This window comes from Patella vulgata, chromosome 4 (assembly GCF_932274485.2).
Source record: "Patella vulgata chromosome 4, xgPatVulg1.2, whole genome shotgun sequence".
NCBI classification, from domain to species: domain Eukaryota; kingdom Metazoa; phylum Mollusca; class Gastropoda; family Patellidae; genus Patella; species Patella vulgata.
Window position 1 is genome coordinate 49,413,624 of NC_065882.2, and position 13,878 is coordinate 49,427,501.

A 13,878-nucleotide genomic window follows, 5' to 3' on the forward strand; every position below is an offset into this window, starting at 1 on the left:
AAATCTAAAGTACCGTAGCTATTTGCCCTGTCTCCGGCTATGTCAAAATGTATCAAATGTTAAAATCCGTCGATTTTTGTAAATATTACGGCAATATTTTAAAAAAAAACCCACAACTTCGGGGATTTCGGACATTTCTCATTGTCTCAGAATGTTCGAAATAGATTTAATATCTATGCTATGCCAATTTTCCCGTATAACCAAAGATATCAGATCGATCCGACAAGTAGTTTCTGAGATATGCTCAAGTGGAAAATAAAACGGCCAACGTGTTGGATGACTGATTTTTTGGTAAAAACAATCATTACTAGATCTGCGATGCAGTAATGACGGGTTTCAACAGTCCAACGTTACCCCTGAACTTATGTCACATCTGGTGCCTCGTTACCCTTGAACTTATGCCACTTCTGTTACCAATGAAACCGTTAAACAGATTTCCACATAAGCATTGCAGACGTGTTATAAAATGGTCGAAGAAACAACCAAATCTAGCAATATCAATTCCATTTATACATGTGTTACATATGTCAAAAAAGTGATCCTGACAAAATTTGTTACTAACTTACCGCTAAGTTAGCTGACTTTCTAATGGAAATTTCTCGACAAGGGAAGATGCTAGAAGCAATTTTTGGACATCTATATGATCTTATTGATCCAATCTATACGTCCATTGGAATAAAATATCATAATGTTAAACGAATGATAAATATAACTCACTTCAAGAAAATATTAGTTTTGAAGGCTAAAAAACAGATTTTACCAAAATGTCATTACTTCCGGTGATAATGAAAATGTTAAATTAGTTCTATAAAATCATAAATGGCATAAGGCATCACATGGCGACAATTTATGAAAATCTGATAATAATTGACATTTTTATGGGCCAAAAACCATGAAAACTGACTTGTAGAAAATCGTCTATTTCTCTGCAACCGTTCAAGTTAGAAACCATTTTGTGGTATCTGTATGATCGTATAGGTCTTTTCTATTTGTTGATTTTATCAAATATCATAATTTTAAAAACATTACAAATAATAATCATTTGAATAAAATATCTCTTTTTAAGACTAAAAATACAGTTTTTGCCCAAATGATGTCATTTCCGGTGACAGCGAAAATGTTAGGTTGGTTTGACCTAGTCAAAATTGGCATAAGGCATCAAATAGTAAAAAAAACCCATGAAAGTCGAATAATAGTTAACTCCTTTACAGGCAAAATAACGTGAAAAGGGACGCATGCAAAATTGCCTTCTTCTCTGCAACTGCTCATATTACAGACTAATTTTCACATACATTCTCTTCGTATGGATTATTGCTACGAGTTTATGATAGTTACGAAGAAATATTTTAAAATATGAAGACACTGAATGGGTTATAAATAGCTTAATTTTACACCTTTTTTCACCTTTTAATCGAAATAGCTCGAAAACGAAATCGAAATTAAAAAAAAACTGAATCCGATGTTTTATGCGCCTTTGCATGGCGCATCCTTTTGTTAATATCAAATTTTGAAAAAATAATATTTGCTTTCAAAAAGTGGTACCGAACTGTCAAAATTATAGTTTTTGTTAAAATTTTATCACCTCCGGTGCCAACGGATAACTCTATCGGTAAAAAAAAAAATGACATTTTGGAAAAAGGAGCATATGAACTTTGTTTTAAACAAATTATTATTATTATTTTTCCATTTGAGCATATCTCAGAAACTACTTGTCGGATCGATTTGATGTTTTCGGTTTTTCTGGGAAAGCGGGTTTGACTTAGATTTTAAAGCTATTTCTAACGTTCTGCGACAATGTAAAATGTCCGAAATCACCGAAGTTGTCGTTTTTCGAAATTTTGCCGTAATGTTATCAATAATTGTCGGATTGTAATATTTGATACATTTTGACATAGCTGGAGACAAGGCACATAGCTACAAGTCTTTAGATTTTTTTATTTTCGACGAATCTTCGGAGATATTAGGCGCCAAATTTTGAAAATTTAAATTTTTACGAAAAACTTTTTTATTAATGAATATTTTTATGTGGTATTTTACCTAGTGTTAGAGAGTCATCTGATTTGACCAAAAATGGCATTTTTCCTTGGCCCCCATTGGCTAATTCAGTTTTTCAGTCCTGGATTAATTATTTATTGTTCGATTTGTATAAAACAAAGTTCATATGCTCCGTGGTCCAAAATGTCATTTATTTTGCTACCGGTACATTTTCTTTTCGGCAACGGAAGTGACGTAAATTTAGCAAAAACTGCAATTTTGACAGTTCGGTACCACTTTTTGAAAGCAAATATTATTTTTTTCAAATCTGGTATGACTGAAAGGGGTTGTCCTGTTATAACTATGTTCAATTTGTTTTTCATTGTTTCTTCCAACCTGGGTGCTAGAAGTGCCAACAATTTGCCTTTTCTTTGATTTCAAAGGGCATAATGTCAGGATAATTAAGGCACTAAAAAACATTTATTTGATTTTTAACTATATCAACTTATAACCTTCTTGAACCTCTTAAGAAATAATGGCAAACCCACCCTTTCACACTTCGCACAAAGGCCTCCAATCGCCTGGTTGTAGAGACTGTTTCATATGTTTCTGCCTTGGGTGTTCCATAAGCACCAATATCTACATACATTGCATCACTTTCGGTAGCTGGATGTACCATACCCGGTTGGTTATACAACATAAAAGGGCACAACCACAGCGGATACACCTGTAATAATAATTGTTTAAACATTACTCTTGAATGTAAATAGTCATTGTTAACAAAATGAATAAATAATTGGTTTTGGAATTTGTAATGTTACATTCAGAAAATGGAAATACAATTGTAATTAGATCATCTATTTCCCACGCAAATTTTTCATAAATGAAACTTTAAAATAGGTTCAAAGAAATTAATTGGCTTACAGTACAACATAGATTTCCAAGCAATGAAACAAGTCGTCCATAAAGGTTTTTGCATATCTAAATTTGTTATATTTCACATTTAAAATACATTACAATGTCATCATGGGCAACAACTCATGAAGTAATTATCAGAATATGTTGAAGTTGGATAAACTTCTTCCTGGTATTGATGTGAACTCCATTCAGTCACATTAAATTTATAATGTAATATTTACCTCTGTCTCCTTGTGGAAGACAGCAAGGGATTCTTTCAGATCTTTCATTGGAACTAACATATCCTGGATTATTTGGAAGCGTTCATACATGCGTTTAATGGTTTCTCCTTGAGTGAGTTTCAAAAATGATATTTTTGGAGGGACCATCCATCCACAGAGATAGCGGAAAATAGGATTATTGCCAAATGGTATAATATCCTATGAAATAAAACAAATAAAATATTAATATATATAATATTGTTAAATATCAGTAAAAAAACATTTATTACTGTCAATGTACATCTTAACTCATGGATTATTAATGTCAGACTACTTAATCAAACATATCAAATTTATCATCTGGTTTTTAGCAATTAAACAAATGCAAATAGTATAAATAAGTTTAAATATTTTTATATCTTATTTAGACTTTGCATTGCCTCATTAAATACCAGCGGCTGCCAGGCAGGATACGCACACATTTTGCAAGAGATGGATAGAGAACAAGTTAAAAACACACACAATTTTTTGTAAAATCAGGAGCAATAATCCAGAAAGTTATGGCCTGAAATGTGCAAATATCATAAGGGACCGAGATCTTTGAGATATAAAGATATGTTTTATGTTTCATCAAAATCGAATAAAAATTGTGACCTCTAGAGGGTCCACAACCTTTGTATTACACACTTCCACACAATTTGGCAGTTTCATTTCGATTTTCCAAAATTTCGAATTCAACCTTCATTATGGGTGAATGGTGATGTATTTAAACGTTTTTTAAAATCGGAAAAAAATTGTGACCTCTAGAGAATCCGCAAACTAAATATGCGATTTTTCGAACAATCAGGGGCCATAATCCAGGAAGTTAAGTTCGGGTATCCGCGATTAGTGTGTAATGGTGATATATTCACACGTTTTTTTTTTTAGATCGGATAAAAATTGTGACCTCTACAGGGACCACAAGCTAAAAACGTGAATTTTTGTTCAATCAAGGGCCATAATTCAGAAAGTTACGATCGGATATGCACGAATATCAAAAGGAACCAATATTTTTGGGTTATAAACATGTATTTCAAGTATCATCGAAATCGGATCAAAATTGTGACCTCTAGAGGATTCACAAACTTGATTTACCAGGTACGACGGCGTCCATTTTGTCCGGCAGTTCTGGCCCGAATTTCTTGAAATTTGAACTCAACAAACATTACGGTGTAACGGTGATATATTCTAAAGTTGTTTTTTTTTAATCAGATAATAATTGTGACCTCTAGAGAGACCACAAGCTAAAAACGCGATTTTTCGTACAATCAGAGGCCATAATTCAGGCAGTTGCAATCCGATATGCACGAATATTGAAAGGAACCGAGATCTTTGGGTTATAAACTTGCATTTCAAGTTTCATCAAAATCAGGTCAAAATTGTGGCCTCTAGAGGGTCCACAACTTTGATATATTTGAGTACGAGGGGCAGCCATTTTGTCCGTCAGTTTTGGTCCGATTTTCATGAAATTCAAACTCAGACAAAATTACGGTGTACTGGCGATATATTCTAACGTTTTTTAAATCAGATAATAATTGTGACCTCTAGAGGAAGCACAAGCTAAAAACGCGATTTTTCATACAATCAGGGGCCATAATTCAGGAAGTTACGATTCGGTATGTACGAAAATTGAAAGGAACCAAAATATTTGGGTTATAAACATGCATTTCAAGTTTCATCAAAATCAGATGAAAATTGTGACCTCCTGAGGGTCCACAACCCTGATACACAATATTTTGACACTATTTGCGAACGAGGGGTGGCCATTTTGTCCGTCAGTTTTGGTCCTTAGGGTGTAACGGTGATATATTCACATGGTTTTTTAAATCGGACAAAAATTGTGACCTCTTTAGGGTCCACAAGCTAAAAACGTGATTTTTCGTACAATCAGGGACCACAATCCAGGAACTTATGGTCCGATATGCGCGAATATCGAAAGGAACCGAGATCTTTGAGTTATAAACATACATTTCAAGTTTAAAGCAAATCAGATAAAAATTGTGACCTTTACAATGTTCACAAGCTAAAAACATGATTTTTCATACAATCAGGGGCCATAATCCATGAAGTTACAGTCCGATACATGCTAATATCGAAAGGAACCTAGATCTTAGGGTGATAAACCTATATTTCAAGTTTCATTGAAATCGGAAAAAAATTGTGACCTGTAGAGTGTTCACAAACAATTGTGGGCGGACGGATGGGGGCGATGACAATATACGTCCACATGAAAATGTGGGCGCATAAAAATGAGCATATATACGACTCGTTTTCAATGAGTTTTTCATATTCTATTGTAAGAGCAGCAGGACATTAAACACCATTTCATTTTATTAAAGATTTTGTTGGTTTTGTATTTTTTTTTAAACATTTCAAGCTGCAATATTATTAAGCATTATTATCATTGCCTCCTTTTAACAGAGAAGATAATCAAAACATATATAACTTAAAGTCAATCAGTTATTTATAGCTCTACCTGTAGTTCCCAGAAAATACTGCGAGTGTGTCTATGATAATAATGTCGTAATGGTATATATTCTACAGCAGGACCTTTTTTCAAAAATTCTTCAACATGTTTAAAGAACCAAGGCTTGTAATATCTTCCAATACAGTTAATCTGAAATAACATAATGTCAATGTGTACTAATATCATAATTAGATTCATAATATTATTTATACATTGGATCTCATATCGTTATACACTTATGTGGAAAATAAAAAACAGAGACACAATGAAAATCACCATTAATCTGTTAAACCTTTGTCTCTTGTTAAAAACAATTTAAGAAATCAATTATACTATAATGATGTCGCAATAAAAAGTCGTTTTATTATACCCTCTGAAAATGTCTGGTAAACATTTGATTTTTTAAACCAGTGCACATGCACAATCGTTATCCATGATATGTTCAAAATAGATATTTATCACTACATCTTCAAATTTTAATTTTAGCAATTACATTTAACATAATCTTACAGTTAGGATCACTATATGAGCTTCACTGATGTAAAACTGACAGCGACATGCAATTTCGAAATCAGCTATTTGGGCCATGTTACAACAATGACATTGATCTATTGAGCATTGAAATTGATGGAAAAAGTTTCAATTTTCAATCTTCCCTTAAATAACACAGACTCCTGGGTGTTTAAGGAATGTAATTATCAAAAATACAACCCCACTGTCATAAACAATGATATGACATGAGGTGTACTTATCACATTCATAATTACATACACCCAGTAGACATTAAATGAAGTGTTAAATTATCTGAAATATAATCACACATTCATAAACAATGATATGGCGTAAAAAGAATTCATATCAATACCAACGGAACTTTTTTCATGCACTATGAGCATACAGACACAGTGGAATGGCGCAATACAAATGTTCACATTATTATCATAATTGTGAAAACTACACAGGGGGTTGTTGTAGGTAGTATTACTGCTCAACACTTCAAAGAGATTTTTTATTAATAGCGTGGAGATCAAATTTCAGAAATAATGAGATTTTGTTAGCTTAATTAATATAATCATGCTTAATTTTGACAATAACAAAATCAAATAACTCTACTAACCTTGTCGTCAACAAAGTCAAGTAACTCTACTAACCTTGTCATCTTCTACTTCGTCTGTCATGTTAGCAGTCATTATGACACCTTCAGATTGTGAATACACAAGACATTCAACAAACTGGTTGCCTGTAGGTTTCTTACATTCCTCCTCAAATTTCTCCACCATACTGTTAGTAGTATGAACTGGCATGTATTCCACCTTTACATACTTTTTGGCTGGTACAATTTTCATTTTGGCAGACACCAAAAATCCCAGTGTTCCATACGACCATGGAACAGAGTAGAATAAATCAGTGTTTTCATTCTAAAAACAAAAGAGAAAAATATCAATTTTAGATCTTAACATCCTGTATGAATATGAACTTTGTTTATTCTGATTTAGGTAATGTCATGTAGGTTATGCCTCTTCCTGTGAAATAATGCTTAAAGCAGAACAAGTCAACCATGATGCTGATGTCCCCCACCTCAATCCCCAAATAAATAGACAACACATTAAGAAAAAAGACATTTATCTTCTTGTAAAGCAATCAAACTGTTTATCTATAATTAGCTTGAACATAAAATGCTCATGATCGAACTTAGTCATGGTTTTGATGTAGTGAAACTATATACAAATTATCATCACCAACCTCAATTAGAATGAAAGTTATTGTGTCCCAAAGCATTTCCAATTATGAGATTGCTTAAATGCTGATGTATCTCTGTTTAGCCTTAGTGGAAAATGTTAATTACTGATAGGTCAAGACATTAACCTAATCAACATCTACAACAAGTCTGAACATTCTACTTCTACCTCAATCAAAGATAGGTTGTCAGCCAACAAAACCTGCCCACAACCAGTCAGGCGTTTGGTAGTTGGAATATAGCACACTGTGCCTTACTATATGCTTATACCTGTTATACAAATTCAAAACAAGTATGGCGACTTTTTGGGGTGTTATCCTTTTCTTTATTTAATTATTTCCATAGTTTTGTAATCAGAGTTCAGCTTTAAAAATACATTATGGGAGATTAGATAACGAGTTGCCAGTTTTCACTATAATAGTTAAAAACTAGATAATGTATAGGCAATTTGCTGAAAATTTCATTCAAATTGATCCACTATGAACCGAGTATTAAGCGATTGAAATTTCAGTCTAGCCTCAATCATCACTACTAAAGTCAGTACAATAAACAGCATAGTCTCGATTATCCATTTAATCATTAAATCGTAAAGGAAAGTTATGCAGTAAATCGGCTCATAATCCACTAAAGGTCGCAGGCTAGCGATGCCAACGGAGTTGATTATGATCTGGATAGAATAATTAATGTCTAATTAATAACTTAGATAACATTTCTGGCCTAAAGAAAGACCTGCAATAGACAGATTTAGCTCTTGCATAATATATTAGGTTTTAATCAATAAGAACATGCTGAGCAAATTGAATTAAGATGTATTGGATCTTTTCAGTAAACCATCAAGTAATAGCAATAAAGATATTTTCAATTCTGTCTTGTGCCCAGACGTATATTATCAGTGTATAATCAACCACCCAGGTATGTCAATATTAACTGAATTAACTCAGTCAGCCATAAATTTTATTAAAATAAGATAAAACTCAACCATGTCTATTAATGGAATATTTGAATGTCATAGAATATATAGACTGATATCGAATTCAAGTCCCATATTTCATAAACACAGCATACAAGGTCAGATATAAACTATATAAATAAGGTGAATCCAACCTACTGAAGGAGACCATCAATATTAGGGTTTTACACTGCATGAGGAATGGAACAATCATATATAGCCATACGAGAATAAGCATTGTGGATGGAGAGAAAAGACAGAAGTACACATTATAATTTGAGTTCCCCATCCCAAAAGTTACCGTACTATTTAAATAATATAAATGACGTAAACATCATAGATAAACAAATATGCATGAAGTTTTCAACAAAACAAAACAAAAAATACAAAATAATTGTTGAGCTAAATAAACCAATATTTGTCCTGAACAGTGTTACTACCAAAATATCTATATCAAATTCTATCACCACCACCACCCCCACCTCCACCCCTCCCAAACCATTCTGTTTGTTATAATGGTCCCTCAATAACTGCTAAAAACTTGTTTGTGAAAATCATAATCTAGGCCTTAATACCATGTATCTTTATATGAACATGTTTGAGATATCATGGCTAGTAATAGTAGTATATCCCTAGTGTCCCTAGGCGATACGACATATTTACCCCACTATAAAGAAAGGCAGTCTATAGAAAAGCTGTGATCATTACAGCCACTTTGTTTTCCTTTAAAAGAAAGTCAACATCTAGAGTAATCAAGAATATTACCAACATTTCATTAAAACTATGCCAATCTAGAGGCCTCCTCAAACCATTACACCCGATTTTTTAATTAAGTATTTTTAAATTACTGTAAATTCACAAGAAACTCCAGAAGGAGAACATTCAAATTTTCAGAACATGTCCATCAACAGCAATAAAGAGGATGTAATACAAATAGATTCTTTGGGTAGATATGGTCTGTCATCTTACTATTTTTTCTTTTAATTCAAAGATGCATTATGTAAGAGCTAAAGTAGCCAATTTCAGATCTATATTTTGGCTTCAAATGTTACACAAACTATTATCTAGACATTTATTAACAAGGCCATAATTAACTATCTAGAACATCGGATGGCAGAGATTTAAATGGATTAAAATGTCCACTAGTTTAAAAATTTAACGATAAAATGGATAGTCAAGACTAAGTCTCGCTTGTCCAATACTATAAACAACACCCATAACTTTGCGGCAGTGTGAAGTTACATCATCATTTGCCAATAACGAATAACTAAACAGACAGAACTTGTTTCGGTACTCGGGACTGAAACAAAATTATTATATTTGCTTATAAATTTTATATCATCATTGTCCATTTCTCAAGTAAAATGTGCTTTTCATTTAATTGACTTATAAGAAGGATGCTGTTTTGAACGTACTGGGCTAATGAAGGCACTATGGCCTACTGTTATTTTGAATTCCCACTGTCACAGTTTCTTTTACGTACACAGGACCTTGTTTGTTTTTTTGTCCCATTCGAAGGATTATATGCTGTGTAGTACGGGAGAGGGTGTAAGAATAATAAACCAGGTTCTTTATAACATAGGATATGTCTTTAATAGCGTCCTTTACAGTAATAATGTATTCTATAGTAATAGTGCTTCACGTTGTGTGTGTGGCCGTAAGTCCTCTTACTCGTCTGTCTCTGGTATTTGCAACTGGTTGCCTGCTGTAGTGAATACCTTGGTCCGCAGCTCGGTACTCTCAAACCTATTCGACTTCTGACCTTATATAGGTACCAGGTAAATTTGCTTATCTCGATGCCCAGAGGACATCAGGTGGTCATTAAAAATATTGTGACCGAGATCAAAAGGCGTGCCAGAGGACAAAAAGGGTCATTAAAAGTTTAAGAGTTTAGAGGTCTAAAACAATAGGTAAGCCAGAGGCTTATCTACTTATCCACTAATTTATACATTAACTAGATTGCCTGGACAATGGTTTGATCGACATTGAGTTGTCTTAAATATAAAGTACGAATGTACGACTATTTTACAGCTGTCCCTTTCACCACTGACAAGGGGGAACCATGCCGGAAAATCGCAATGAACTTTCTCAGTCTAAAGGGGATCTCCTGGTTAGCAAGCCAACGTCTTACTTATTGGGACATCGTGGCTACTAATTGACTGATAAGAAGGATGCTTTGGTAGAAAGCCACCATCTTTTTACGTCTGTATCATAAAACAGTCCATTTTGCTTTTCGAGCTTGAATAAAGAATAAAGAGACAGGATGTGTTTCGTTATTCAGGATTCATAGTTTGAATAACGAGATAGAACGGGTTCCGTTATTCAAATAAAATAATTCTTTTTCCTTAGAAAGTGCATATCATTATTGTTCAGTTGTCAAGTAAACTGTTTTTTATTTATTCAATTGACTTATAAGGTTGCCTCAGCAGTAAAAAAAAAAAAAACCTTTTCACTTCTATGTCAGAAAAAAATCCATTTTAATTTTCGGGCTTGAATAAAAAATAAGGAGCCAGAGTGTTTTGTTAATCAGGATTTAAATTTTGAATAACGAATAAGCAGACAGAATGCGTTTTGTGAATCGGGATTGAAATAAAGTTATTATTTTTCTTAGAACTTTCATAGCATTAAATGAAGATGCCTCAGCCTCTTTCACTTCTATGTCATAAAACAATCCATTTAAAAGGGAGAGAGAGAGAAATGGGGTGTAACGTCCACTCGACACAAACTAGGTCATTTCGGGACTAACATATGGTTTAATTTTATTTCAATAATTCGCTTGCGCATAGGGGTCTTTAGCAGTGGAAGGAAACCGGAGGACCCGGAGAAAACCCACGGGGTCGGACAGGCGACCCTACTCCTTGTCACGTACAACCGGGGATTCGAAACCACGCCAGTCGACACAATGACAGACTTTATGATACAGCGCGCGCAGGCTAACCATTCAGCCTTCCACCCCCTCCCCCATTTAAAAGGAGCTGCCCCTTAAAAAGTGCCCCTTCTCCACTCAAGCTACTACTGTCTAACATTGAGTGGAAATGTGATGCGAATGCTTTGATCATTTTTGATCATCCAGGCGTATCACTCATTGCTTCGAGCCGGGGGTGGTGGGGGGGACATACCTGTTTCGGAGTTATACTACGACTTCCTCTTTCACAAAACTCCTATAAGGAACCGTCACTGGGCCTTACCCTGGCAACACTCAGTAAACAGCTAGAAATCAATGAATGACATAATAGAACGAGAGCTGCTGATATTAGAAGATGGCTTACCCAAGAAGAGCATACTATATGGGCCAGGAATTGACCATGCATTGTGACATTATGTAAAAACTGCACAATTATTGTCCAGTTCATCTGATAATTGTGAATTGAGAAGGTAATATAACTCTTCATACCTTTTTCCGTGAAATTTTATTTTTCGTGGTAATATAATCCAACATATTTATAAAATTTGATTATGACATGCAACATAGCAGCCATACAAATAAATCAATGAATTAAACATATCCATAACTTAAATAAATTTCATTTTCCCATTCTGTTTCCTTATGAGTTAATCACCATATTTATAAAATTTGATTAACATATGCAACATGGCAGCTATGCAAATAAATCAATATTGCTTTTCGAGTTCAAAAAAAGAATATTGAAACTGGACGTGTTTTGTTATTCCGGATTCATTTTTGAATAAAGAATAATGAGACAGAACTTGTTTCGCTATTCCGGATTCAAAAAAATTTATTATTTAATCTTAGAAATTTTATATCATTATTGCTAATTTCTCATCATTGAACTATTGTACAGATGTAATGAATTGGGTCGGCTTTAATCAGTTTCAACTAAAATTTCTTCGAAATTCAATTTTTATAATAGGATCGGATCATTAATATCTTATATTGATATTGTCCACTTCTATCAAAAAATGCTAAATCAAAAGTTACAATAAAATCAATCAATCAGTTCAGTAAAATTCATATTCATAACAGTAAAATTTATATTCATAACATTTGATAGAAAATATTTTACCTTACTGCAAGTTACAACACTACCATCAGCTAGTACCAATTCAAATTCTATACAACAATGTTGAAATAAACCTTTCTTGTGTGATGATGTCTCTATACCAACTCCCATTATAAGCCCACCTGAAAAATCAAAATATATACCCCATTAGGATTCAATACTGCTTGAGTGTTAGAATCCCAGCCTTACACTATGAAATCAACAGAAGTTATTGTTTTGTTGAATTTAAATAATTTGTGCCTGATTTTGTATGTACTTGTTTTGTAAATAAAGTAATGTAATATTGGGTGATCTATGAATTCAACATGAGATGTTGCCCATTGGTTCTATGACATTTTGTGGTAACACAAATTGTTATTTAGAGACCTCCCAGCAGTTATACTGTTCATTTATACCAGGATCAGATGGAGATTACAATTACACTCTACAGTAAATATAATCTTGAAAATAGTAATGCAGATATTAGATGCTTGATGTTAAAAAAATTTCTTAAATAAAACAATGGAAAAACGGAATATCTTATTATTGGCTGGAAAACTCAATTACCCAAAGTATGACAACAAAATTCAACATCAGTATCAAAATAAGAATATAATATCTGTTGTACAGTAGCGACCATTCAGAGAATGTAGACTTTGTCACAATAGACTAAAACCTGACTTACATGCATTTTCCAGACAAAGCCGCCTCTTTTTTCATTTCAAAATAATTTAAAAGAAATCTGTATACATGTATATTAGCCCTTTCAACACACTATATTATGTTGTTACATATCTTATAACTTTACATTTATTTATTTACTATCAAATTTATTCAGGGCTGAATATAACACAGAAGGAGCCCAGAGCAAATCATTTCTTGGCGGGAGGCCTTCTATTTTCATTTTCAACTATTAATTTCAAACAAATCAAAACAAGATAGGTTGCAAGGCAACAAAACATACGCCCACGGCATCGAAATCGTCCGGTCAGTTGACAAGGGTTGTCGTATATTTATTCTCTTGTAATAGGTGCATTTACAAGACACTGATATCAATTCCATACAGATCAGATGATAACTTTTGTCGTCAGAGTGTTCACAAGGTTCAACAAAGTTCAACAAGGGGCATAGGTTCAGAAGTTATACACGGAAAATGTTGAAATCCTACAGGCTTCTTCGTTTTACTAATCCAAACATCTAAACAATGCATATGAATTTAATACAGATCGAATGATAACTTTTGTCGTTAGAGCCTTCACAAGGGGATCAACAAAGTGATTAATGGAAATTGCTGAAATAGGTTTCTCTGTTTTAATAATTTAAATAATGCATATAAATTTAATACCAATCGGATAACTTTAGTTGTTAGAGCATTTACAAGGTTTAGCAAAATGAAACACAGGCCATAACTCTAGAATTTATAAATGGAAATTGTTGAAATTCAATAGCCTTCTTTGTTTTAGTAATTTAAATAATGCATATAAATTTAATACAGATCGGATGACAACTTTAGTCGTTAGAGTGTTCACAAGGTTCTATAAAGTGAAACAAGGACCATAACTCTAGAACAAATTAACGGAAATTGTTGAAAT

At 33.3% G+C, this 13,878-nt stretch overlaps 1 protein-coding gene across 1 annotated transcript in view; it reads right to left on the minus strand.

The window, feature by feature from the left end:
- LOC126817292 (delta(24)-sterol reductase) overlaps nucleotides 1–13,878 on the minus strand; it is a 56,697-nt gene that overhangs the window by 20,741 nt on the left and 22,078 nt on the right. The window contains exons 3-7 of the mRNA XM_050544137.2: nucleotides 12,311–12,429; nucleotides 6,750–7,016; nucleotides 5,608–5,748; nucleotides 3,114–3,311; nucleotides 2,523–2,701 (exon numbers count right to left, since the gene is read on the minus strand). Of these exons, the coding sequence (XP_050400094.1) occupies nucleotides 2,523–2,701; nucleotides 3,114–3,311; nucleotides 5,608–5,748; nucleotides 6,750–7,016; nucleotides 12,311–12,429 (904 nt within the window). The remainder of the gene's footprint in view (nucleotides 1–2,522; nucleotides 2,702–3,113; nucleotides 3,312–5,607; nucleotides 5,749–6,749; nucleotides 7,017–12,310; nucleotides 12,430–13,878) is intronic.